This window comes from Podarcis pityusensis, assembly GCF_964106645.2.
Source record: "Podarcis pityusensis genome assembly, chromosome: 3".
NCBI lineage: Eukaryota > Metazoa > Chordata > Lepidosauria > Squamata > Lacertidae > Podarcis > Podarcis pityusensis.
The window spans coordinates 83,593,989-83,619,833 of record NC_138026.1 but is presented as its reverse complement, the minus strand read 5'-3'; the positions used below and the strand labels follow the sequence as shown (position 1 = coordinate 83,619,833).

At 45.6% G+C, this 25,845-nt stretch overlaps 1 protein-coding gene across 4 annotated transcripts in view; it reads left to right on the top strand.

Moving 5' to 3' along the window:
* Positions 1-19,591, top strand: part of DLK2 (delta like non-canonical Notch ligand 2) — a 24,358-nt gene extending 4,767 nt beyond the window's left edge. For all 4 annotated transcript variants that reach the window (XM_081000227.1, XM_081000228.1, XM_081000229.1 and 1 more), the window contains exons 2-6: positions 860-961; positions 8,806-8,869; positions 14,586-14,716; positions 15,662-15,806; positions 16,246-19,591. In XM_081000227.1, coding sequence (XP_080856353.1) covers positions 860-961; positions 8,806-8,869; positions 14,586-14,716; positions 15,662-15,806; positions 16,246-17,014 — 1,211 coding nt within the window. In that variant the 3' untranslated portion in view covers positions 17,015-19,591. The remainder of the gene's footprint in view (positions 1-859; positions 962-8,805; positions 8,870-14,585; positions 14,717-15,661; positions 15,807-16,245) is intronic.
* The last annotated feature ends 6,254 nt before the right edge of the window (positions 19,592-25,845 follow it).

The following is a 25,845-nucleotide window of genomic DNA, read 5'->3' as shown; positions in this document are numbered from 1 at the left end:
CATAAACCTTATCATCTTAAGAAATGGCAGCAATACTGCTTCAGAGAGATTGATAGCAAGCGGATGGAAACAAGAGTTGTTCTAGAGTGACATGGGAAGAGCTGTAACTAAAAATCAATATTTAGCAGTGTTTTAAACATCAGATTGGTGAGCTTCTGATCCTCACCTCTAGAACTCAACCCACACAAAAGTGCTCCTGATTGTATTAACCACCTGCCGAAGACAGAGAAGTTAATTCTCCCCCCCCCCCCCCGATTCTTAACAGAGTAAGAAGGAGCATCATTACTTAGGCTGTAATCCTATTTTCTTTCATTTGGAAGCAGGCCCCATTGAATTCAATGGGACTTACTTCTGGGCTGACATGCAATTTCATTTTATTTTTGTTCAGCAATTGTCACCCTATTAGCATATGTCATCTTATCAGGGCACAACTCAGCACAGCTAGAGGTTTGCATTGAGAAGAAAACGCAACACCAATATCGTTTCAAAATTATAGCCTGTGCTTTGGAATATCCTTGGGATGCTTTGATGGGAGATCTCAATGTTGTACGGGTTCAGGGGTGTTCTCTCTTTCTGTGGGGGAGGCGATAGGAGTGTGAAGGTTAAAAAGGGGGGGTCCTACAAACAGGTGTTTTGTTTTTTCACTGCATGGGGGCAGACTCAGAAAGTCCACTGCTCTTGTGCTTTCAGCCTCCAAGCCAAGGGAATTGTTGACGCAGCTGGCATTTGTTTTAAAGAAGAATGGAAACTCATAGAAATAATTGTGTTTGGAATAAGCAATAATAGTGTTTTGGAGCTCTATGATAGCACTGCGGAAGTGCCAACATCCTGGTCTGACTTTGCCTTCATCCCCTTGTAGGTGACTATCTCGGTGGGGCCACGCTGACCATGCTCAGGAGCTTCTGTCTTCAGCTCATGTCCTTGCTTTGGATCCTGGTGGCCCATCACCATTTTACACAAGGTGAGGATGAGTTCAATGTTCCTTTGGTTCCACCTGGGCATGAAGTCTCTTACAGCAGAAAGGTAAAGGGTTCATTCTGCAGCGGTGTGCAGAAACCACCATTTAACTCCCTGTGAATGATTCCTCTTGTTCAAAGAGGTCTCCCTTTCTTCAGGTGCCAGGGAAAAACATATGAGCGTAAACGTTACTCAAGTGTGTGGGTTTCATCACTTAGTTGTCCTGTAGAGGCTATACTGTAGAGGAAGGAGTCAAACTAAGGTCCACAAGGTAGGGTGGTTATGAGAACATTCCTGTCTACAGGGAAATTGCCTCCTGCTTCCTGCAGGGAGTAACATGCGGCTACTTACTTATTTCAGGAAGGGCCGTAGCTCAGTGGCAGAGCACATCCTTTGTATGCAAAAGGTCCCAGGTTTAATCTTTCGTGTCTCCACTCATGGCTGGGAAAGACTCTTGTCTGAAACCCTGGAACAAAGGGAAACTGCCTTCTACTGAGTCAGACTATTGTTCCACTTAGCGTAGCATTGTCCACACTGTTTGGCAGTGGCTCTCTAGGGTAGCAGATCAGGACTTTCCCCCTGGAGATGATGGGGATTAAACCCGGGGCCTTCCTGCATGCAGAGCAGATGCTCTGTCATTGACGTGTTGACCCTGCTGAACTCCATGGATCAATGGTCTGACTCAGTAGAAGGCAGCTTAGTTATTACATGTAAGGAGAGGAATGGTCTAGCCTTCTTTCCTGGTTGTGAGCAAATTAAAATATCGCTGGTTGACCCATCTTGTGTAGCAGACTGAGCTTTGCATGAGATTAACAGAGCTAGAGGTAAGTTTGTGTCTGTGTGTGCCCTCTCTGCTTCTGTGTGAGTTTGGGTAGACAAATGGTACTGTACTAGTTGGGTTTCATAAGACAGTGCAGCATAGGAAAGTCCCGTCCCCAACACATAGGTTTTAGCCAGAGTGGTATCTGGGTTGCCAGCAAGATGGACCTTCTTTGATTAAGCATAGACTAGATAGATTACAATGATGCAGTGGTACCTCGGGTTACAGATGCTTCAGGTTACGTGTTTTCGGGTTGCGCACTGCGCCAAACCCGGAAGTACCGGAACGGGTTACTTCCGGGTTTCAGTGCTCACGCATGCACAAAAGCACTAAATCGCGCTTTGCACATGCACAGAAGCGCCGAATCGCAACCCACGCGTGTGCAGACACAGCCCAGCGGGTTGTGAACGCTGCGGGTTGTGAATGTGCCCCCCCCCAGAATGTGCCCCCCCCCCAATCACATTCACAACTCGAGGTTCCACTGTACTGGCAATGGGGCATACCTTTTTTCCCCCTATGATCATAGACTCATAGAATTGTAAAGGACCCCAAGTACAGGAATCTCAATTAAAGCATCCATGAAAGATGGTCACCCAGTCTCTGCTTAAAACCCTCTAAGGAAGGAGATACTGAATGAAATTGCTAATAATTGTATAAAGTATCCAAAAGGACAAGAGGAAAATGCTGTTCCTAGCTCCATGAATTCCCCTGCTCATGTCCAGGTGGGCTGTTGGATAAATCCAAAGCAGCCTCAGCAAGCAACAGATCTGAGTGGAGGAAGAGGCTTGGGGAAGGGGCTGCTTGACCCTTCCCGCTACGACCATCATTCTGCTCAAAGCCCCCCCCCCTTTTGCTTCTCCACCCAGAGGGGGAGGTGACCTGTGACTTCCCCCATGTAGTTAGAAAAGCATCAGGAGCGTCATCTGCAGTGGGGAAACGGTCAGATGGGAAAGAGTCCAGCAGCTCTTCCTCCATGATGTTCTTTGCTCAGATTTGGGATTTACTGTGGCAGCTTTGCATTGAAAAGACAGGAGGAAAAGCTCAAGGGAGAGTGACATGCAACTAGTACAACATTGAACTAGCCCAAGTGCCAAAGCTTAATACGTTTGTCCCCTGACATTTGCCCCTGCTGTCCCGGACCCAAGGTGCGATTACTCCCCCCCCCCTTGGTGTTTTTAGGCATGCAGTGACACCTGCTGGACATTCCGTGAAAGGCCTTCAAACATCCCTGGTACAAGCCATGCCCAGGGGCCAAACTAGACAATACAGTGGTACCTCGGGTTAAGAACTTAATTCGTTCTGGAAGTCTGTTCTTAACCTGAAGTACCACTTTAGCTAATGGGGCCTCTTGCTGCCGCTGCACGATTTCTGTTCTCAACCTGAAGCAAAGTCCTTAACCCGAGGTAATATTTCTGGGTTAGCGGAGTCTGTAACCTGAAGCATCTGTAACCTGAAGCGTATGTAACCCAAGGTACCACTGTACAATAATCAGTGTATGATCACAATTGTGTATCTTCTTCACATGTTGTAAAACAGAAGCTGTTGCAAAGGCCTGATCTGGATTATGACCATAGCATGGAGGAAATGTGTGTGTGCTTAAAAAAACAAAACTCCCCTCTCCCCCGTTTTCCTAACAAAAACCACACATGTACACAAGCTGCTATTTACTGTAGGTGGGAAGATGCTATTTGCACTCATAGTTGCTTTCCTTCCAGGGCAAATAGTAGGTCTGGGAGGCAATTTTAGTTACGAGAATTATACTGGGGGCAAGACTTATTTCCCCTATCCTTCATGCCACAGTCCAGATAGGCATGGACCAATCTGGTCTTCCGCAACTGTTTTTATTTGTATTTTTTAAGGAGACCATACATAACACATTTCATCAGGTATGTAACATATTGTTAAGTTTAGCCCTGGGAATATGGGTGTATCTACACCAGAGACTCGTAACGGGTTAAACTCATTCCTTTTCCATTTGGAATTCTGGGAATGGTAGTTTTCTGAGAGGGGCCTATGTATAGGGTTGCCATATTTCAAACAGTGAAAATCCGGACAGAAAAGTTGTTGAGCTTTTTTTTTTTTTGTAAAAAAACACACAAAACGCTGTTTTTGAGCTAATTTTATTAAAATGTGGTATAAAAGCAATGTAAGTGGATAAGGCTCCCGAGCGCACACGATCCAACAAGATCGTTGGGTCCTGGTCACTTGCGGCACAGCACATGACAGAAGAAACAAAAAGAAAGGTGAAAGTTAGCGGGCAGAAGCAACAGAGCCTTCAGGTGCCAGAAGGGAGGGGATAGGGAGGGAGGGAGGGAGGGAGAGAGAGGTGGCAGGACTGGGAAACAAACAGCTCAGTTACAGCCTTGGAGACATTTAAATAAATAAAGAGAAATCAATCCCTTGGAAAGGGTCTGATGCTCATCTCAAGTGCTGGGCCAGAGAAATGGAAATATTGCGGGCCTACAAGTCAAATTTCCAGAGTTCTCCTCAGCTATAGTTGCTTTGAGTATATCTATTCCTCCCTCTGTGCATTCAAGGTAGCAAGGAGTCTCAGTACAGCAGTGTTCTTCCCCCTTCCGCAGATTATGTTTTCCCCCTTAGGCTGGAAAAACAGGAGGTGTCCTGCGCCTTGCTGTGGCTTTCTTTAAGTTGAGGCTTTAGCCAGTCTTGTGCCATGCACTGCAAGCTTAGACCTGACATCTCCCACCAGCAACAGCTACATCTTCCTTGTAGCAATTACAGACTTTTTGTGGGTCATTCTCTCTTGTGACGCTACAAGCCATTCTTAGCAAGAAATGTAAGCTTGGGGAAAGGAGGGCACCACTAAGGGAGCCTGGTTGCTAAGGGATAAGGCTGCAAACTTAAGCATATTTACCAGAGAGAAGGTTGCATTGAATTCAGGGAGGTCCCATTCCTGCATTGCAAGGGGGTTCCAACTCTGTGATTCTATGCAGGGGTGAGGAACCGGCAGCCTACCATGTTGGAATCCACCTCCCATTGGCCCCAGTCAGTGCAGGCAGTGGTCAGGGATGAGGGGAGCTGTAGACCAAAACATCTGCAGGGCACCAGCTGGGTACTCCTGCTTTAGATGATGATTTGTATTGCTTTGGTCACTTCAAAAGGTGGCAAGCTGGCCCAGTTGAGTTTGGGGGCTCTCTAGCAAATTCTGCCGAGTGTGGCCCTCAACCTGTGCTTCACACTTTGATCTGATGGTACCAGTTGGTGCCAGCCTTCATTCTGCAGCTGTACTGTGGTGGTTATAGAAATGGCATGGCATTTGTGATGCAGTGGGGGGAAATGGACTTTATCTTTAAAGGGCAAAGAAGGAGAAGATAGGTATTGTTTCACAAAAATGTAAGGGGTGGGGAATGAATTAAACATTTCTAAAACAGCATTGCCATGGTGGAGATGTGCAAGATTGTCTTGCTGACAGCAGTACAATGGGTACTATCCAAAGGGAATTTCCCATATGTTCCTCTTGATCCGTGCTGTTTTGTTTGCTAGAAGTTAATAGAAGTATTTGTTATGCTTAGCTTCATTCATACTGTCGGTGCTTAATCAGAGCAGCATCTTAAACTGGATTAAATCTTGGAGTGCTTCCATATTAGCTTTCTTTCAACAGAATGAACAGAAATTAATTAGTTAATTAATTTTAATTTAACGATATTTATTTACTGCTTAATGTATTTTTAAATAGCCATCCAAGCTGGTTGCATTAAATAATAGAAAATATACGTAAGAAAATACAATAACACCAACAGACTTTAAAAAGAAGTAGGCATAATATGAAGATAAAAATGCAGGTAAAACACAATTAACTCACTCAGTTACTCCTGAGAGTTCAGTTGCCACTCTTCTCAAACAGTTGTATTTTGCGGCAGCTGTGGGGAGAAAGGCAAATTGCATGCTAGGTATCAGTAACGGAATTAAGACGAAAACTGCTGATATCACAATGCTGTTATGCTGTGTAGTTGGAATACTGTGTACAGCTTTGGTTGTTGTACAATATCAAACATCAAAAATGATATTGTAGAGTTGGAAAAGGTTCAGAAAAGGGCAAGCAAAATTGTCAAGGGGATGGAGTAACTCCTTGTAAGGAAAGCTTGAACTCACAGGTGTCCATGGAGGCGCAGGTCAATTCTGTGTCCAGGGCAACTGTGTACCAGCTCCATCTGGTACGCAGGCTGAGACCCTACCTGCCCACAGACTGTCTCACCAGAGTGGTGCATGCTGTAGTTATCTCCCGCTTGGACTACTGCAATGTGATCTACATGGGGCTACCTTTGAAGGTGACTCGGAAACTACAGCTAATCCAGAATGTGGCAGCTAGACTGGTGACTGGGAGTGGCCTTCAGGACCATACAACACCGGTCCTAAACGATCTTCATTGGCTCCCAGTGTGTTTCCAAGCACAATTCAACATGTTGGTGCTGACCTTTAAAGCCCTAAATGGCCTCAGCCCAGGATACCTGAAGGAGCATCTCCACCCCCATCATTCAGCCCAGCTCTGAGAGCCTTCTGGCGGTTCCCTCACTGCGAGAAGTGAGGTTACAGGAAACCAGGCAGAGGGCCTTCTCAGTAGTGGCACCCGCCCTGTGGAACACCCTCCCATCAGATGTCAAGATGACTTTTAGAAGACATCTGAAGGCAGCCCTGTTTAGGGAAGTTTTTAATGTTCGAAGTTTTATTCTGTTTTTAGTGTTCTGCTGGGAGCTGCCCAGAGTGGTTGGGGAAACCCAGCCAGATGTGTGGGGTATAAATAATAAAATTATTATTATTATTATTATTATTATTATTATTATTACTACTACTATGTTGTTGTTGTAGCAGTTGGGCCTTTTCAGTTTAGAGAAAAGGTGAATGAGAGGAGACATGGTAGAAGTTTATAAAAATTAAGCATGGCATAGAGAAAGTGGCTAGAGAAACATTTTTCTCCCTCCCTCATAAGACCAGAACTCGTGAACATCCATTGAAGCTGGTTGTTGGAAGATTCAAGACAGGTAAAAGGAAGTTAAACTATGGAACTTGTTCCCACAAGAGGCAATGATGGCCACCATCTTGGGTGGCTTTAAAAGAGAATCAGACAGATTTGGGGAGGATAAGGCTATTGGTGACTACTTGCCGTAGTAAGTAGATTGGAGGCAGTGACCTTTCTGAATACCTGTTGCTGGAAACTGCAGGAGAGAGCACTCTTGAGGTCAGGTTCTGCTTGTGGGGTCCCCATAGGCCTTTGCTTGGCCACTGTGAAAATAGGAGATTGGGTTAGATGGGCCACTGGCCTTCTCTGCATTCAGGGTAGGTGTCTTTCTGTTTGTAGGGGGGAGACACGTCAATTTCACCACTGCTTTGTTAAGTTTTAAAATTTAAGATATTGCAGTGCTGGGGGACACAGATCCTCTCCTTAAGTGTGTTTGTGAGGGAAGGACCTTCACCAGGAAGCGGCAATAGCAGTACAGTCATACCTCGGGTTGAAGTTGCTTCAGGTTGAGCATTTTCGGGTTGCGCTCTGCGGCGACCCGGAAGTAACGGAACACGTTACTTCCGGGTTGCACCGCTCGCGCATGCGCAGACGCTCAAAATGATGTCATGCAAAGAAGCGGCGAATCGCAACCCATGCAGACGCGGTTTGCGTTCGCTTCAGGATGCGAATGGGGCTCCGGAACGGATCCCATTCACATCCAGAGGTACCACTGTACTGGTGGTGGCCAATCCAGTCCAGCATCCTGTTCCCGCAGCGGCCAACCAGATGCCTGCGGGAAGCCTGCAAACTGGTATTCAGGAGCATGAAGAGAGAGCCGGTGTGGTGTAGTGGTTAGAGTGCTGTGCTAGGACCTGGGAGACCAGAGTTCGAATCCCCACTCAGCTGTGAAGTTCACTGGGTGACCTTGGGCCTGTTGCCATATCTCAGCCTAACCTGCCTCACTGGGTTGTAGAACTGTAAAGTTGGAATGTACCCGCCCCCCCCCCCCCCAAGGCTCATCTAAGTCCAACCCCCTGCAATGCAGGAATCTTAGCTGAAGGTTGGGAGGATGAAATAGGGAGGAGGAGAACCGTGTACATCATCTTAGAGGAAAAGGCGGTAAATAAATGCAATAAGTAAATAAATAAAGTAATCATGCAAATAACATGTTTATTTTTTAGCAGTGGCATTTGCAAGGTGGATGCAATTAAGTACAGCTGCCACAGGACAACTACTGTAGCATGAGGCCCTCCTCCCCAAAAAGAGATGTCATTTGAAACTAAGAAGCTAGCTTCCCCTGAGTCAGGCCACTGGTCCATCTCCCCAGTATTGATTTCTTTTCTGGACCAGGAATGACTCTACAGGATTCTGGGCACATATCTCCTCCTACATGGTCCTTTTAGCTTGTGATGCATCGAAAGCAGGTGCTCTTAACACATGAGCTATGGTCCACTATCCATCCTGAGGGGGAAAAACAGCGTGTTGCTCATTTGGAAAGTTGATTGTTGCTTCTGCTTCATTTCTTTTTTGCGCCTAATTATTTTCGTTTGCATCCTCTTGCCTGATGGTTCACTGACCTATATCTGTGTTGCGATTTTCTCCGGAAGGGCAGTTCTGTTCTGTATTATTGCAACGTTGAGCTTGATCTCAGTCTGTTGATTGCATATTTAAAAATTTCCCTAAAATATATATTTAAGGGGGAGGGGGACAACAAGCAGCATATGTTCCCAGCTACAAAATATGGAGCCTCCCACAGCTAAGAAAAATCAGCACTTCGACACTCTGAAGATTAAGGGAAGACAGCATGAATGGCATGCAATAAATGGGTAGAAACGTTTCCATTTATTGCACTAGAAACTGGTCTTGTGATATTACAGATGGCAGGGAGAGGTCATACACAACTGGGATAAGTATATGCTGGAAAGGAAAATGGATTCTACACACTTCTGTCCCAACCTGGCAAATTTGTAATGGGTTCACCAGCCTTTTCCTGCTGACACAAGTTAGCCATAGCTTGGAGTTCTGACTTCCTGGTGCAATAAATCCTGCTCTCTGCTTTGCCTTGCAGGTGATGACTGCAGTGACCACTGTAACTTGGCTCATGGAAGCTGTGACGAGGACGGCAAATGCAGGTAAAGCCATACTTGGGTGCTGTTAAAAGAGAGGGCTGCTCAAACACGGCGTCACTCCAAACCCTGCACATTTTGTGCCAACCACCCCAAGAAGTAGTGTCCTATAAGCTTCTACTCTCAGAGTTGGCCCAATACATTTTGCTGCCTGGTGCGACAAAGGGCAAGATGGCGTCCCCTCCTGTTCAGTGTATAGAAGCTGACTGAACTAGCCATTAGTTTTTATTGCAACATCGGTGTTGCGACAGCCGTGCCTGAGGACAGCAGGCTGGCCTAGAGGGTGCAAAGTTGGCTGTGTGGCACACACAGATGTTTTCTGCAACCAGGGCCAGCCCACCCATGAAGCAAGGGGAGGGGACTGCCTCAGGTAGCAGGATCTGTAGGAACAGCAGATCCAGCCTCTAAGGAATGTGTTGCCCGCTTATGCTGCCAATGCTGCAACAGCTGTGGCATGTTTCTTGGAGGTCAAATCTGCTGCCTCCTCAGCAGCACCCCCATGCCACCCCTACAGTGGCCTCTTGTGAATATGGGGTACTGCTGGTCTCCCCTCACCTTTGGGGAAGAAATGGTGGGAGCTGCCCTCTGGGGTCATCTGGGTTCTGCACCCGCCTGGTGCTTCAAATCAGGCTACCCCCTCCCCCCACCATTCCCACTTAAACCACCAGGTAAGGTTTATTTTATTTTAAAATAAATTTTATTTTTCAGGTTTACAGAGATACAAATCCAATTTTCCCCCAATAAGCATTTATAGTTTGACTTCCTCCCCCATCCCTTTTGCAGTTTCTTATATTTTATAAAAATTAATACCTTCATTTCCCTCATTATTCCAATTAATGTAAGGTTGATTTTATTCCCTCCCTTGTTCCCAGTGTAGATCTTCACTCCCCCCTTTGTTCCCGATGTAAATTTTTACTCCCCTCTTGTTCCTGATATAGATCTTCACTCACCCCTGGATGGGTGGGCGCCATTTTGTTGCTTGCCTCAGGTGTCAAAATGTCTTGGGCCAGGCCTGCTCCAACCCCATGCTGCCATTCCTCCCCACCTTCCTGCCTCTGCTGCCTGAGGCAGCTGCTTCATTACTTATAGGTCTGGCCCTGCCGGTTTTTCATCCAAAAGTCCACTTCATAGGTAACATTTTTTTCTACATTAAAAAAATCTCCATGCATGCCAAAACATATGTACATTTTCCTGTGTTAAGTGGGATATTTAAGTTTATCTCACCACCAGTCCATAGATAAGATGGACACTGTGTGCAGCTGTTGTCTGCTCCATGAACAAAAGAGATTGTTTCTCCATATATATCACACTTTCCTAATAGGGATGTTATTTCCATTTATGAAAAATGTCACATTTGAAGCAACTTGAATGGATGCAATGAACACACTTTATGTTAGCCTTATGAACAAATCAACCAATGTTGCTTGCTCTCATTTAAAGAAAGCCCCTCCCCTCCAAAAAACTAGAGTGGTTGCCCATACTGTTCATTTGTGAAAGAAAATTTTGTTGTTGTTGCTAGCCTTTCTAGTTTAGTTAATCATAGCTAATTCTTACTCACCATAGACAACCAAGCAAGTTGCTATTTACACGTCTGAATCATGGGCTCGGTTTGCATAATCTTGTTTCATTTGCATGCTTTCAGTCTGGGAAAAGTGAGTTTATTTCCCCACCTTCGTCTTTTTCACAGCATTTTACAGTGAATGGAAGAGAGTGCTTTGTGTGAGGGATTTGAACTCACTGTGTATCACTGAAGTGTGTGGGTCATGTCTGAGAGCCAAGGAGGAAGCACAGATCTAAGTTGAAAGAGATTGCAGCAGATAATTTTGCAGATAATTGCATATGGATTTTCTCTATAAACTTGAGGGCTAGAAATTTACTTTGAAATTTAATTAATAGTGATATTTTTCAGGCATCCAAATTCTGGCCCACCCAGAATAATGGAATATTTACAGTCCTTTGTTTTGGTAGCCATTTTTAGGGTAGATGTTGACTTGTTTTGCAAAAAATCTCCCTTGAATGGTGAGCATCCTTCTTAATCTGATGGGTTGTTCTTTTGGTCTCTGGAGAACAGATTATTTAATCCATCTATTTGCATCTGGGCAGAGAGATCAGTCAACCTGCTATAGGATACTGCAGCCTCAAACAGCTGCTGAAGAGCAGTGTCAAAGGGCATTGCCCGTTCAGCACCTGCTTACACTACTGAGGCTTTGTATTGTTTTTTATGGCATTTTACAGTGCAATAAAACATCCCACATACGACACTCCCCAGAATGGGTGGATAATAGCATTTCAAAAGTTTTATAATTTTATATGACTGTTCTGTGTTACCAGCCAACATTGCACAAGCTTTCGGATAACATATGCTGATTGCTAGAAGTTGCAGCTAGGAAATACCTGAGCTGCTAGGCTGTTTTTGTCTTTTATTAAATTTACTTTGAATTGCCTAAATAAAGGCCTTGTCTGGAAACCAGGGTTTTCAGCTGAAGACGGGAGAGGCTTTTGCATAGATTCTATTTTAGATCCTCCTAAATCCTAGGATTTCAAATGGGCTCATTTCCTACAAAACAGCTTAACAGTATCAAAGAAACATGGGTAAGATAACTTGCTGCAACACCGCAATAAGTTTCAGACATTATTTTGAGAGTTTTACAGTTGTAATATAGTACTGTTGCCATCCCTGGGTTGCATGCTTGGAGTAGGCCTCCTTTTCCAACCCAGCGCTGGATTTGGCAGTAGGAAACACATCCACGCTGCATGCGTCTTGTCCTGGCACACTGTCACTAATACAACAATTTTCAAAGCAAAAAAAAAAAAAAAGTCATTTACAGAGCAACCCTATATGCACATTATGCTGGGGCTGGCAATTTGCCACTGCTGTGTTGGTGCAACAGCCTCTTCATGAAATGCTCAGCCCATGAAGGAAGGGGAAACCACAGCAAATGCATGGTGTTTGTGAGGGAGGGAGAGAAAAGAGGGAATGGTGCCATCTGAGGGCTCTGCCAGGGCTCATGCCTCAGTCTCTCCCCCCCCCCCAAGCCATTGACATTTGGGAGTTGTAAAAGAACTCTGTGTTTGCGGTGGCTGTTTGTTCTTCTCCTTGCATATGAGCTATGTTCCTACAAAGCAGCTGCAGTGGATGCAGAAACACACCTGACATTCTGACAACTATTCGCTCCCATCAAGCACAGATGTTCTTCAGGGCTAGGCAACCTCCCAGATCTTTCCAGATGCTGTTGGATACCAACTCCCATTAGCCCCAGCCAGTAGCCAGTTGTCAGAGAGGATGTAAGTTGCAGTCCAACAACATCTGGAAGGCTATAGGTTCCTCATTTCTGCATTATAAGACGTGTCCCTCTTTCTCTCGCTTACCTGTTCAGAATGCTCTCTCCCTCAATTGTTGGAGAGGAGGTTGGGTGTTTGAACATGGTCCCTGAGGCAAGGTACCTGTTAGGGGTCTAGAAGGAGAAGTGTGAGCAGTGTGAGCAAGTTCCCTCACATGCTCAGGAGATGATGTTTGTGCAAAGTGCCCCCTTTGTGGTCTACCGGCCAATTTTATCCAGTGTTCGCTGGCTGTTGGGATTGTAACCAAAGAATGGTGCCATAGGTGGCCCCAGCAAAGTAATTTCTTACGTTCTTTGACAAGAGCACATACTCAGGATCACAGACCAGTTGTATCGTGGCTGTTAATAGATACTAGGCACGGACTTGTGCTATGCAATTTAACACACATTGGCTGATGAAGGGGTTTCTATGTTATATACATTTTTTTTAAGGTAGACCAAAAAGAGATTGAAGCCAGCCCACCCCTGCCCCACCCTGAAGACACCAGAGACCCAGGACTGATAGAAAAAGCCTGTGATTGTGTAGTTCAAGATGTACCTCGTCTAAGAAGGGCATCTTTCTTCACTGCAACTGAAGGATGGGGGCAGACCTCGATCTTTCCATTGGTCAACAGAGTTGTCCTGTGTAGACCAAGTTGGGTTTTGTGTGTGGGGGCCTCACCCTGGACTTTATGTTTTCTGATTTTTATCCCTTTGGCACACCCAAGGTGGGGTTTTTTAATACAAAGCAGATGCCATTTTTAATGCTGTATTTTCCCCACTTGGTTTCTGGTTTGTGAAGGGTATACGTCTCGTTTCAGTGATTCCTTTTTTGCAGCTGTGCAAATGGGCAGCCTGAGTTTGTGCCTCTGCACCACTCCCTCAGAGTGGCAGGAATGTGCAGCCGTGCATTTCTCTGCCATTAAAAGAGAAGAACTCTGTAGGGGAGGCGCAGAGGAGCAAAATCCCCACCCACAGGTATGGCGCGAAAAAGAAACTACGCCCACAAAACCTGGGCTCAGTCTTTTTGGCACTGACTCACTGATTGCAGAGTAAACACAGGACTTGCATCTAATTAGTTGCAAGGAACAGAGAGGCATGAGCGTAGTATGAATCCCGTGTATCACTGCTTGATCTTTGGTAAGCTGCAGCACTGGGGAAACCCAGCCAGATGGGTGGGGTGTAAATAATAAATTATTACTATAGTCTAGTTATAAGTGTGGTGAACAAGGCTTGCCATGAGTCATGTCTTGGTACATCCTTCCATTTTAGTTTTATCTTCCAATATTTTCTCAATATACTTTAAAATATGGGGGGAAAGGTGCTTGATATGTGTGCATTTGCACAAAGAAAAAGTAGCCTGTGATATGCCAGCAGCCCAATCTTAGGCAGGTTTACTCAAAAACAGATCCCCTTAGTTCAGGGCGATGCACTCCTGAGTAAGGGTGTATAGCAGGGGTGGACAATGTGATGCCTTCGGAAGTTGCTGGACTCCAACTCCCATCAGTTCAAGCCAGCATGGCCAGTAGACAGGGATGATGGGAGTTGAGTCCAGCAACATCTTAAGGGTACCACGTTCCCTAATCTCCTGGACCACAGCCTTAAGGTTTGGCACCGGCGCGTTCCTATTCTCTCTGAAAACAAGTTACTGGGATGGAAAAGAAACAGTAGTAAAAGCAGAGTTTCCTGCCGGTCTTGCACATCAGGTGTACAGCCCAGATTGTCCCTCCTGACCTATGGCAAAACCCCAAGGCAAATACCAAGGCTGGAGATTCCTCTTCTGTGCCCACCCACACATTTCTTAAAATAGAGATAATTTTCTCACTGTCCCCAGGCAATCATTAGACAGGCGGCAATCTTGGCTGGTTGATGCTCTTCACCAAAACTTGTGGTACTCATATGCCTCACCCCTCCTCTTGCCTCCTGCCCAAAGTGCCTCCATTTTGCCTCACCCTTGGCTCCATCCTGCTGCTGCTGCTGCTCCCTTCATGAATTCCCCTCACATTCTTGTGCGAGGTACTTCTTCCTATCATGCCATTGAGACCGAAAAGGATCCTGGATCCTGCCTCCACCCATCACCAGGAACAGAGACCATTGGTGGATCTACACACAGGGGTGCTATAAATAAGTCAGAAATTAAATCATTATAACAACCACACACACAAAAAAAACAAAAAATCACATAGAATTTTTATTTTTTTTTTTGCTCTCTGGCACCATCTGGTGTTGCATGTTATAACACATTCAAAACATTGTTTTTTGACTAATGCAGCTGAGTCCCATGACTATGAAACGCCAGTCTAATGCCTTGTGATGTTTACTGCACATGGCTTTGTTAGTGCCTTTGCGTGGTGCCTGCGGTGACGTTCTCCTGCTCTGACTTTCTGGTTTTCATTCTGCAGGTGTGACAAAGGCTGGGAAGGGGAATACTGTGAACAGTGTGTGAGGATGCCAGGCTGCAAGCATGGGACGTGCCACCAACCCTGGCAATGCATCTGCCAAAGTGGCTGGGCTGGCAAGCTGTGCAAGAAAGGTGCGTCACTCCACTTGGAACAGGGTGGGGACTTATTGAGGAGAGTTGGGACGATAGGGAAAGGAAGCTTATTGGGAAGCTGCCTTATACCAAGCCAGAACACATGGGCTGGTACCTGCTCTCCAGAGTTTCAGACAATAGCTTCTTCTGCTGCTGCCTTGAAAGGCTGAAACTCGGGTCCTCTGCATACACAACACATTCACTACCGACGAATGATGCCATTTCCAAACAACAGCAATTCAGCTTTAACAGAAGAACCACACAGCCTTATTAGCAGCAGTAATTCGGCCGTCTTCCCATTTTCTGCTTTGAGGCCTCCCTGGAGAAAACAACTACTTTTGCTATTGACTCCAATACTTCCCAGCTACATGAAGTTGTCCTAAGGCCTTGGAGAACCACTGCTAGTCAGAATACTTTGGAAGTCAAGCGGAATCCGTTCTGGAAGTCCTTTCGACTTCCAAAACGTTCGGAAACCGAAGCGCGGCTTTTGATTTGCTGCAGGAACCTCCTGCAGCCAATCGGAAGCCCCATTGGATGTTTGGGTTCCAAAGGATGTTCACAAACCAGAACACTCACTTCTGGGTTTGCAGCGTTCAGGAGCCAAAGCGTCTGAGTACCAAGGCATTCGGGATCCAAGGTACAACTGTATGCAGTGCTGGGCTAGGAGGAAGTAAGGCTGCTTCTTCTGCTCCAATACAGGAGCCCACTTCCACCTTCAGAATCAGTGGCCTCGTGCCTCTGAAGAGCAGGGGATATCCTGTTGGACACTGGGAAGGAGGATGCTGTGCTAGCTGTCCACCTTTTCTTTGTACAGCCTCCAGTATCACAGTAAATTAAAAAAAAGAGAGAACTTTTGGGTGTGGGTGTCTGGCATGAAAAACCAGCCCTGAGTACTTTTGACCTGCATTTTCTCCTTGTCCTCCTCTTTTCCCCCATCTCTTTCAGACGTGCATGTCTGTGAGCACCAGACCCCGTGCCAGAATGGAGCCCAGTGCGTCTACGACCGAGATGGGGAATATTCTTGCCTGTGCCTTGAAGGATTCCATGGAAAGAACTGTGAGCTGAAGACGGGGCCATGTGATAAGGCAGGGTGAGAGATCCTAGCAGAAATAGATGGGAGGAAAGGCAGGCGCAAGGAGCAAAACCTTTTAAAGGCTCCAGTCCTTTGCCTAGGAGTAAGTCCCATTAAGCTCAGTAGGGCTTACCTCTGAGTGAACGCGTATAGGATCAGCCATAAAAGGCTTTAAAACGCACCATTTCACGAACAAGGATTTCAAGGCAACGTTCAGTTTTATGACAACTTTTTGTTGTTATTTTTTCCTGTGTGGCTTATTTTTGCATGCACCTTTTACGTGCACTTAGAAGCCACTCAGAGTGACTGGGGCAACCCAGTCAGATGGGTGGGGTACAAATAATAAAATAATAACTGTTATTAGGAATGCTAACGGTTAAGGGGTATTTAAACAGATGAATAAAATGTAGGACGGCCCATATGGGTGTTGTGATCGGTCCCCATTCTCTCCTTTCAGGTCCCCTTGCAAGAATGGCGGAGAGTGCCTGGACCAGAACGGCTTTGCTAACAACTACACCTGCAAGTGCCTGGCAGGATTCATTGGCACCCACTGCGAGATTGACGTCGACGATTGCCTGATGCGTCCCTGTGCCAACGGTGCCACCTGCCTCGACGGCATCAACCGCTTCTCCTGCCAATGCCCCACTGGCTTTGAAGGGCGTTTCTGCAGCATCAACGTTGACGACTGCGCCAGCCAGCCGTGCAAAAACAGGGCAAAGTGCTACGACCGCGTCAACGATTTTGATTGCCTGTGTCCCGAGGGCTTTGTCGGCAAGACCTGTGAGCTCCTTGCTCCCGAGCCGACGTGGGTCACCGCGTTTCACCCTGATCCCAAGGGGCACGGCAACGACGTCGTGAGAAGCACGGCCAGCAGCAACCCTTGGACAACCCAGTCTGAGTCCGTCCGGGTTGTGGTGACTGGGAAGCGGGTCACTACCTACAGTGAGAAATCAAACGGGGGAGGGCTGTTGATCTCCGTGAAAGAGGTGGTGACTCAGCAGGACTCGGGACTGAGTCAGTCGCAGCTGATTTTAGTGCTGGTGTTTGGGCTGCTCACGGCCCTCCTAGTCTTGGTAACTGTGTTGGTGCTGCTGAAGAACTGGCAGAGGGGGCGCCGGAGGTGCCAAAGCCCCTCGCAGTCTGCAAGGAAACTCCAGGACCAAGAGTGCCAAGTGGGCATGTTGAGTACGGTCTTGATAGAACCCAGGAAAACGACTGAGCTGTAAGGACCCCCCTGAGTCGGAGCCTGGCTGACCTCTGTACACCCACCAGATGAGTCAAGGAATTCTCCGAGCAGCGTCCAGGGGGATGCTCTGGCCGTCTGCCTCCAAAGCACCGCGGGCTCTGATCGAACTCAAGGCCGTGCATCGCCAGGGAAGAGGATGTCCACGAGGCAGCAGAGCCTTTGCTTGAAAGCGGAGTCCTTGAATGCATGCAGCTTAAAGCCACGGGCTTGGTGGCAGCAACGTCTTAAGGGCAGCCAAGGAAGTGATGGGTCACGATAAAGCCAGGGCTGGAAACAGCAAGCAAGATAGGTGGATGTCATCCCACAAGCGCTCCAAGGGAGTTGCTAGAATGAGGCTAAGCATGCCAGGACAGGTTGTAGTATTTGGCTAAGCCCTTAAGCATCTGGTAACTCTTGGTCAGAGTCATTGGAGGTATCCTATGGCCTGTCTGTTTACTCAAGGGGCCCCAGGAACTGCTCTGTGTATGCCCCACCACCCTCTAGCACAGGTGATATGGGACCCCCATTCTGCCTAGAGGCCTTTCAGTCTGTTTTCCTAAGGACCTTGTGGTGCCATGAGCCACTTTGCTGCCTACATTGACCATTCTAGATCATTGTCTTGCCCATTGTGCCCTGTACTATGTCCGGTCTTGATCTGGCTGAAAATGTATGGAACCTCTGAAACAAAACCCTTCTCTTCCCCTCCTCCCTGAAAGGTTTATTCAGACCCTGATTTCACACATCGTACTCCTTCATTTTCTCAGCTCTGGTGTCAGGAAGGGTCAAAAGCAAGCACCAAGCCAACTTCCCCTTCTCAGTCTCAGATTGTTGCCCTGAGACTCTTCACTTGCCGGAAAAGAAATGGCTGTGTATGAAGCTGGAAATATGAGGCCTAGCAATCCTGATTCCAAGGCCTGATGTCTGTGAGAGATCAAACTTGGGAGTGAACCAGAAGCAACCATGATAGCACTTTTCAGTAGCACGTGTTGAACCATACTGATGCCTTAAGGCAAGGATGTATCCCAAAACATTGGTCCATCAAGCCTGGTAGTGCCTGCACTGACTGGCAACAGCTCTTCAGGGTTTCAAATTGGGGGTCTTTCTCAGCCCTTCCTGAAGTTGGTGAGGATGGAGCCTGAGATCTTTTGCATGCAAAGGTTCTGTTATTCTCCTTCCCTAAGTGGAAGTAAAGGCGGTGGGTGATCTCATAAAACAATTCATATTTGGCTACATAGTGACAGCAATGAAGGCAGTACAGTGGTACCTCGGGTTAAGTACTTAATTCGTTCCGGAGGTCCATTCTTAACCTGAAACTGTTCTTAACCTGAAGCACCACTTTAGCTAATGGGCCTCCTGCTGCTGCTGCGCCGCCGGAGCCCGATTTCTGTTATTATCCTGAAGCAAAGTTCTTAACCTGAAGCACTATTTCTGGTTAGCGGAGTGTGTAACCTGAAGTGTATGTAACCCGAGGTACCACTTTACACACATTTGGAAAAGGGTTGGAAAACTCATTCAAAGACCCATTTGCTGGAGGACACGATAGTCTGTATAGACACTGTCTATACTTGGGTGCATGTGCCTTGGTGCACGTCAAAATGCAGGTGGTGTCTATGCACACTGTTGCTCTCATCTCGATGCACCCTTATGTTTGTGTAGGTAGAGATGCTCATCTGGAGAGGGGTGCCTGGGGTGCTCTGTTGGCCTGCCTCCAACTCCCGCCTCTGACTTCCGCCTTCCGAACTTCTGCAAAGAACCTGTGTACATACAGATCCAGCATTTATAGGATCACAACACACAATCTGTGCCCTATAGAAATGGAAGGTACAAACTGCACATTCAGAGTCTATTTGCATCAAACTGTATGCACGCAGTCCCTTGCGCAGAATACCAACAAACAGAGGTCACAGGTGGGATCAGTAAGCAGAATAACATTTCGACCCAGGGTTGGGCTTCAGACTGGGGGTAATGCCGCTTCGTAGTCACGACAGATACCAGTCTGGTTGCCAAGGCAACAGGGACCTGTTCCTCCTGCTGCCTTAAACGTTTCTACTCCCTTTTGAGGGAACACTCCCTAGTTTGTTTGTTTTTAAAATCCCCCCAAAATGGCAGGTGCTCTTTGAGAGGCATAAAAATGATTATAGAACTTTTATTCCCACCCCTGTTTTCAGCTCAGCCTTCAAATCTCCTGTTTTAATAAGTAACGCAACTGAGTCAGACGGAGGTATGGTAAACAGTTCCCTTACCTTCAGTGGCAAAGTGCACCCCATTCAATAGGGCCAGTTCCACTTCAGGTATGTCAGGGACAGTGGTCTCTCTGTCAGGGTCGTCCCTGAGGCTGTGGCTTAGGTACACCATCAGGTTTTCCTCATTGACTTCCATTGTTCTTTCCCCTCTGACCCCAAAATAAGAATACATGAGCACCCTAGTTTCATGGTCAAGGAGCTATAGGTTACATGTCTGGAAATGCAACTTGAGTAAAGCAAAAAAAGGGGGGGATTTCACCATAAATATTATTTTTGTAATACACAGTTGATGAATGGTTGTAACTTTATAAAATAAATTCAGGAAATTGAGTATATGAACCCGCACCTTCCTGCTCCCCGCCATAGACTTCCCCTCTCTTGGATGATGTCATTCCATGCCTTGTCCCATCACGTACCACTGGGCCCATCTCCAAACCACAATGGTTACCCTCTAACCACAGGTCCTGACCTGCCAGAATTGCTATCGTCTTTGGCTCACTGTCAGCCCTAAGAGAAAGAGGGTGACCTCTCTTGCAAAAGAATTCCAAAATCCCTACAGAGGGGTAACAAGTGCTTGAAAATCTCTTATGTCCAGATTTCAAGAAAGTACTGCCATTTTGAACTGCTCTAAAAGGTCTGGAGGGAGGAGGTGGTCCAACCAAGAAGATAAGAGTACTAAAAACCATATGCATCTGGGAGAGTAGAGTAATTTCCACTACACTTTTCCATGTACAACTTGCTTTAGAATTATTATTTTTAATCAACTGTATCTCCATCATGTGCTGTAGGTTAAGCAGGGAAATAGAGTGACCTACCCAAAACTATCCAGTATGAAGCATGACTTAAATGCAGAATGCGAAACTGTGCACCCCTCCTCCCCTAACTGCTCAAATGCAACGCAGCTTTCATGTCTCAGTGTAGATGGCAAAGAGAGCAGCGAGGAAAGATCCCAGTTACAAATGGTACGGAATGAAGAGCTGCCTGGTGCTGCCTGGGCTTGGTTCATTCAGAGGGGAGAGCAGCTATTCAGGCCCTGCAGACCAAGCCGCCTACTCATGAGCAGCAAATTCAGAAAGGTGGGGTCCCTTCATGATAGTCACAGCCACGCCCCTTCTCAGATTATATAACCTAAGATTACACAATTTTATAATTATAGAATTGTAATAATTAGGGACGTATTGCAACAATCTATACACCTAGATCTCTTCATCCTGGAGAAGAGTGACTAGTGGGGTGCCACAGGGTTCTGTCTTGGGCCTGGTCTTATTCAACATCTTTATCAACGACTTGGATGATGGACTCAAGGGCATCCTGATCAAATTTGCAGATGACACCAAACTGGGAGGGGTGGCTAACACCCCAGAGGACAGGATCACACTTCAAAACGACCTTGACAGATTAGAGAACTGGGCCAAAACAAACAAGATGAATTTTAACAGGGAGAAATGTAAAGTATTGCACTTGGGCAAAAAAAATGAGAGGCACAAATACAAGATGGGGGACACCTGGCTTGAGAGCAGTACATGTGAAAAGGATCTAGGAGTCTTGGTTGACCACAAACTTGACATGAGCCAACAGTGTGACGCGGCAGCTAAAAAAGCCAATGCAATTCTGGGCTGCATCAATAGGAGTATAGCATCTAGATCAAGGGAAGTAATAGTGCCACTGTATTCTGCTTTGGTCAGACCTCACCTGGAGTACTGTGTCCAGTTCTGGGCACCACAGTTCAAGAAGGACACTGACAAACTGGAACGTGTCCAGAGGAGGGCAACCAAAATGGTCAAAGGCCTGGAAACTATGCCTTATGAGGAACGGCTAAGGGAGCTGGGCAGTTTTAGCCTGGAGAAGAGGAGGTTAAGGGGTGATATGATAGCCATGTTCAAATATATAAAAGGATGTCACATAGAGGAGGGAGAAAGGTTGTTTTCTGCTGCTCCAGAGAAGCGGACACGGAGCAATGGATCCAAACTACAAGAAAGAAGATTCCACCTAAACATTAGGAAGAACTTCCTGACAGAGCTGTTCAACAGTGGAATTTGCTGCCAAGGAGTGTGGTGGAGTCTCCTTCTTTGGAGGTCTTTAAGCAGAGGCTTGACAACCATATGTCAGGAGTGCTCTGATGGTGTTTCCTGCTTGGCAGGGGGTTGGACTCGATGGCCCTTGTGGTCTCTTCCAACTCTATGATTCTATGAAAAAGTCCAGCCTTTGGGGAAAATAGTTGTGCAAGACCTCCACGTCAACTCTAGCTGTGCAACCTGAATTTGCCAGTATGTGGTTGAATCCCACCTGGAAATACCAACAGCCCGGAAGTGCCGCAAGTGAGAATTGCATCAAGTAACACGGTGAAGTTGAAACTGCGTCAAGAGAAAGCTGGTTTCTGTAACCTGTCCATACCCTGCAAAATTACCTCAACCTTTTTGCATGCTTTATTTTCCTTCTGTTAGATGTGGGACAGGCAAAGAAGCTGTATCAGGCAGTGTCATCCATCCTAGGAATCCTGCCCTCCCTTCCCCAGGTTTTTTGAGACTTCACCAGTTATTGCCTCCGTGCTTTCAAGCTCATCCTTGCAGGTTTTACTAAAAAGCTGCCTAACACTATCCTCGCCCCTAGCTGAGGTCCTGAGCAAAGGTGCTGCAATCTGCACCCAGTACTAATGTCCTTACTTTTGCTCTGAAAGCATGTAAGAAGCGGCTTTCCTATGGAGTGCTGAGAACAAGTCTTTCTGAAATTGGGATTTGAGGGGAAATGTACAAAGTTAAGGAGCAGGCAAAGGGAGATTGTTCCAAGCATAGGAAGTGGCAGAAAAGAAAGTGAGACTGGAGAAGGGAAGAAAAACAGCTGGCGGTAGATGGGGCAGAGCAGAGGGGAGGGTGCAATGAAGCAAACAAGCAAAGCATCCTTTGAATATGCCAGTTTGCTGTAGGACTTCATTGTTTGCTAGCTTCAGAGAATAAGTAACACACAAAGCGAGAAGAGCTGTTGCATGCCGGTCTTGCTGATGGGCTTCCTGTATGTATCTGTGAGAACAAGGTGCTGGACTTGATAGACTTTTGGCCTGATGCATCAAAGGTCTTCCTACGTTCCTAGCCACTTTTACCTGTAGAGTGCATATTTTGTGCAAATTAACTGATGAGATGCACAGCCTGCAGACAAAATGGATATCCAATGTTTCCAGAAATCCATTTGGAAGGTGGGGGGGAAGAGGAGTCCTGGGTTCATGGAATAGTAGGCAGTGGTGATAGAAGAGTGATGATTCTTAAGGGGGAAAGGCAAAATTTTAATGTTTTTAAAAGCATCATAATCTTGTTACAGGAAAATATTTATTTCTTTATGAAAACACCACCGTTCTCCATACACATACCATTCTCAACCCAGAAAGGAAAACCCCTCTTCACAGGTCCCACCTTTTTCAACATGAGGCGTGGCATGAATCTACTTCTGCCAAGCTCCTTCCAGATTCCAGCTGCACAGCAACTTCCCTGATTATTCTGCAACACCCACTGTTGAACATGTCAGGTTACGTACACACAATCTCTTACTTGCTCTTTAAAAACATTGTGGAATTCCAAACATTACTTCAAACATTCCATTAAAGGGTACTTCCTGATGGTGATTTTGCAAGCGGATCTAGTGCACCTCCATTGGTTTCAGTTTGTACACAATTCCATCCCCTACTGATTCCTGCCTCTCTGCCTATTTTCACTGCAGATTGCAGTGATGATAGGATCCAGAGTGGACATCACAAGTGTGCATGCATACACACAGACACACAAAAATGTAAAACAAGTACAGGGAATGTGTGACCCTCCAATGTTGTTGGACTACAGTTCCCATTATTCCTGACCATTAACCAAGCTGGCTAGTGCTAATGGGAGCTGGAGTCCAGCAACATCTGAAAGGCCAAGTATTTCCTGTCTATGATGTTTCCTATCGCAAGTGTGAATTCTCCCAGTGTTTCCCATATGTAAAATGAACTTGTTGTTTCCCACAATATATCCATGCTTTATCCCTTAAGAATATGTTGCATAAATGTGTGTTTATACATGAAACTTTGTACATGCAAGCTGCACTGGTGCTCAACTAGTTGAGTGGTGCACTTTTAGTTCTTTCTTTCTGCATGTGAAACAGCAGAAACTGAATCTGAAACCATTTGCATGCAACACATGTGCTCTACCACTGAACTAGGGCCATTTCAAACTTCTCTACTACACTGTTTATAATACTGGTGTCTTTCATACTTTCATGCTTGGGTTCCATTTCCTTCCAACGAGTTACAAAGAATCAACAGAGGGAGAATCTGCCAAAAAAGCACTTTAACATATTGCCAAGGTGTGCTTGAATGCAGCAGAAGAGTTGTCAGCCAACTTCCTGCATTACTACTTCCAAACATCATTTCACTGGAGTAGCTATCCTTTTGTCAGAGGCATAAATCTTGTACTTGCGTGTCACTGCAAGCCCTGCTTCTGATGTGTTTTGTTCTGACTTTGTGTAGATCTAAATGTCTTCATAGTTATGTTAATTCATATCAATATTTGCTTCTATAAAGTTAGTTATTCCAGGAACATGTACTCTTTAAGGGTGCATTCCTGTGTACAGCCAGTCAGCTTGAATCCCATTTATCAAACTGCACAGCACTGCAGCTTAAGTTAATAGATCAGGGGTACCACCCTGCATAATTCATGTCCTCAATTGCACTTTGCATTCCTTCTGGACAGATGGTCCAGAGAATAGGTTCAACCGTTCAACGTATTTCAAGTTTAATATGGCAATGGCAGACTCAAACCAAAAGAGTACCATAATGTTTTAAATTCCTTTCTGTTTATCTATCCGTATCAGAACGGCTCAAGGTGGGTAACTCCTGAGCCAACAATTGCAACAATTAAACTGCACTTATCTCATCCTACTTCTCTATACAGTAGGAGCTTCTGCACTACTTGCAGACAAAATTCAGTTAAATAGGGTTTACAACTGTACAGGAACATAGGAAGCTGCTGAACCATCTAGCCCAGCATTTGTCTATGGAACCCAGTAATGTCTACTCCAGACTTCCCCAGCTAATGACTTCAAGAGGTTTCGGACTACAATTGCATCAGCCCCAGCCAGTGCATGCTGACTATGGCTGATGGGAATTAAGGTTCAGAACCTCTGGAGGGCACCAGGTTGGGAAAGACTAATCTACTTTGAGCCGTAGTGGTTGCTAGCATGTGCTTACCACCAAGCTATGGACCCTCCTCCATATTAGTTTCTGCCCCTTAGCAACTTTCTAACGTGTACTATATTTCTTATTCAGTACCTACCTCCCTTGTTCACTCTTGCTCTCAGAGAAGCTCACAAAGTATGCCCACCCCAAAGATCTTTTCACAGTATGCACCTGACCGATGACACCTTGATAAAAGTTTGGGACAATGAATTGAATAATCTCAGTGTGTGTAATTATGTAAGGAGCACCTAGTCAAATGCACAGCAAACAAAACAGATTCCGGAAAATGCAGAATCCAGAAAATGCATATTCCGTTTTGAAAGCGAGCATGATTCACATCATCCTGACAGTTTAGAACAAGAACAGGTGTACAAAAATTGCAACTGCAAAATTTCTGCCAGATACAAAATCAAAGACTCCGATTCAGCTTGGAAATCATGTCTGAAATAAACACAAACACATTTAAGGTATTAGGTTTCCAACATTGTTTGGTGAATACTATTTTATGAATCTGATTATATAAATATTATTATTAATTTATATACTACTTCATTTCCAAGATGGCCTCTTACTGGTTTATAAGTATAAAACCAATGATACATAATTAAAATATATAATAAAACAAGTTAATTAAGGCAATAAGATAAACATTCACAATTAAAATATGTAATAAAAATAAGACCATTACAACAGCACAATGAAAAGGTTTAAAACAGCAGTTGGTTAATAATATGAATTTTAATCAGTCAAATCTTAAATCAGTATATGAATAAGAACAAGGGGAACAAAAAGCTATCACACTTGGTGTACAATGACAATGAATCAGAGCTGGTGGGGCAGCATCTTTCCAGGATGTCAAGCAGAAATCTAGCAGGGAATGTGAAATATCTCTGTCCAAGACCTTGAGAGCTGCTGTCAGAGTGGACAACGCTGAACTAAATGGACAAATATTCTGAGCTGCAATAGGGCACCTTCCTATAATCGGATTAGAAGAGTCATCCCCCCCCCTTATTATCATTTTAAAATGATACTTTCTGTTTGCATATTTTCGACAATTTAGTTTTCATTACGATTTTTATGATTTTACATCTGAGGACTGATTAATTGGGGGACCGCCTTTTTTGGTCAGCCAACTAAACATTGCAAGCCCCCTGCTTTCTTGCGCCTTTCCTCAGAAATCCGCCTATATACAGATCAGTGATCAAATGACACGAGAGCCAGAGGAAGCCCGTGTTCTGAATCAGCTGAAATTCTCGCAGACCACGGCTGAATACAGAACACATCAAAAGGAGAACGGGAAACTCAGGGTATATTGCTCTACACGTTTTCTCTCTCTATGAATTCTGAGTTACCAGGCCGGACGGAGCCCACTGATACATATTTTTCCCC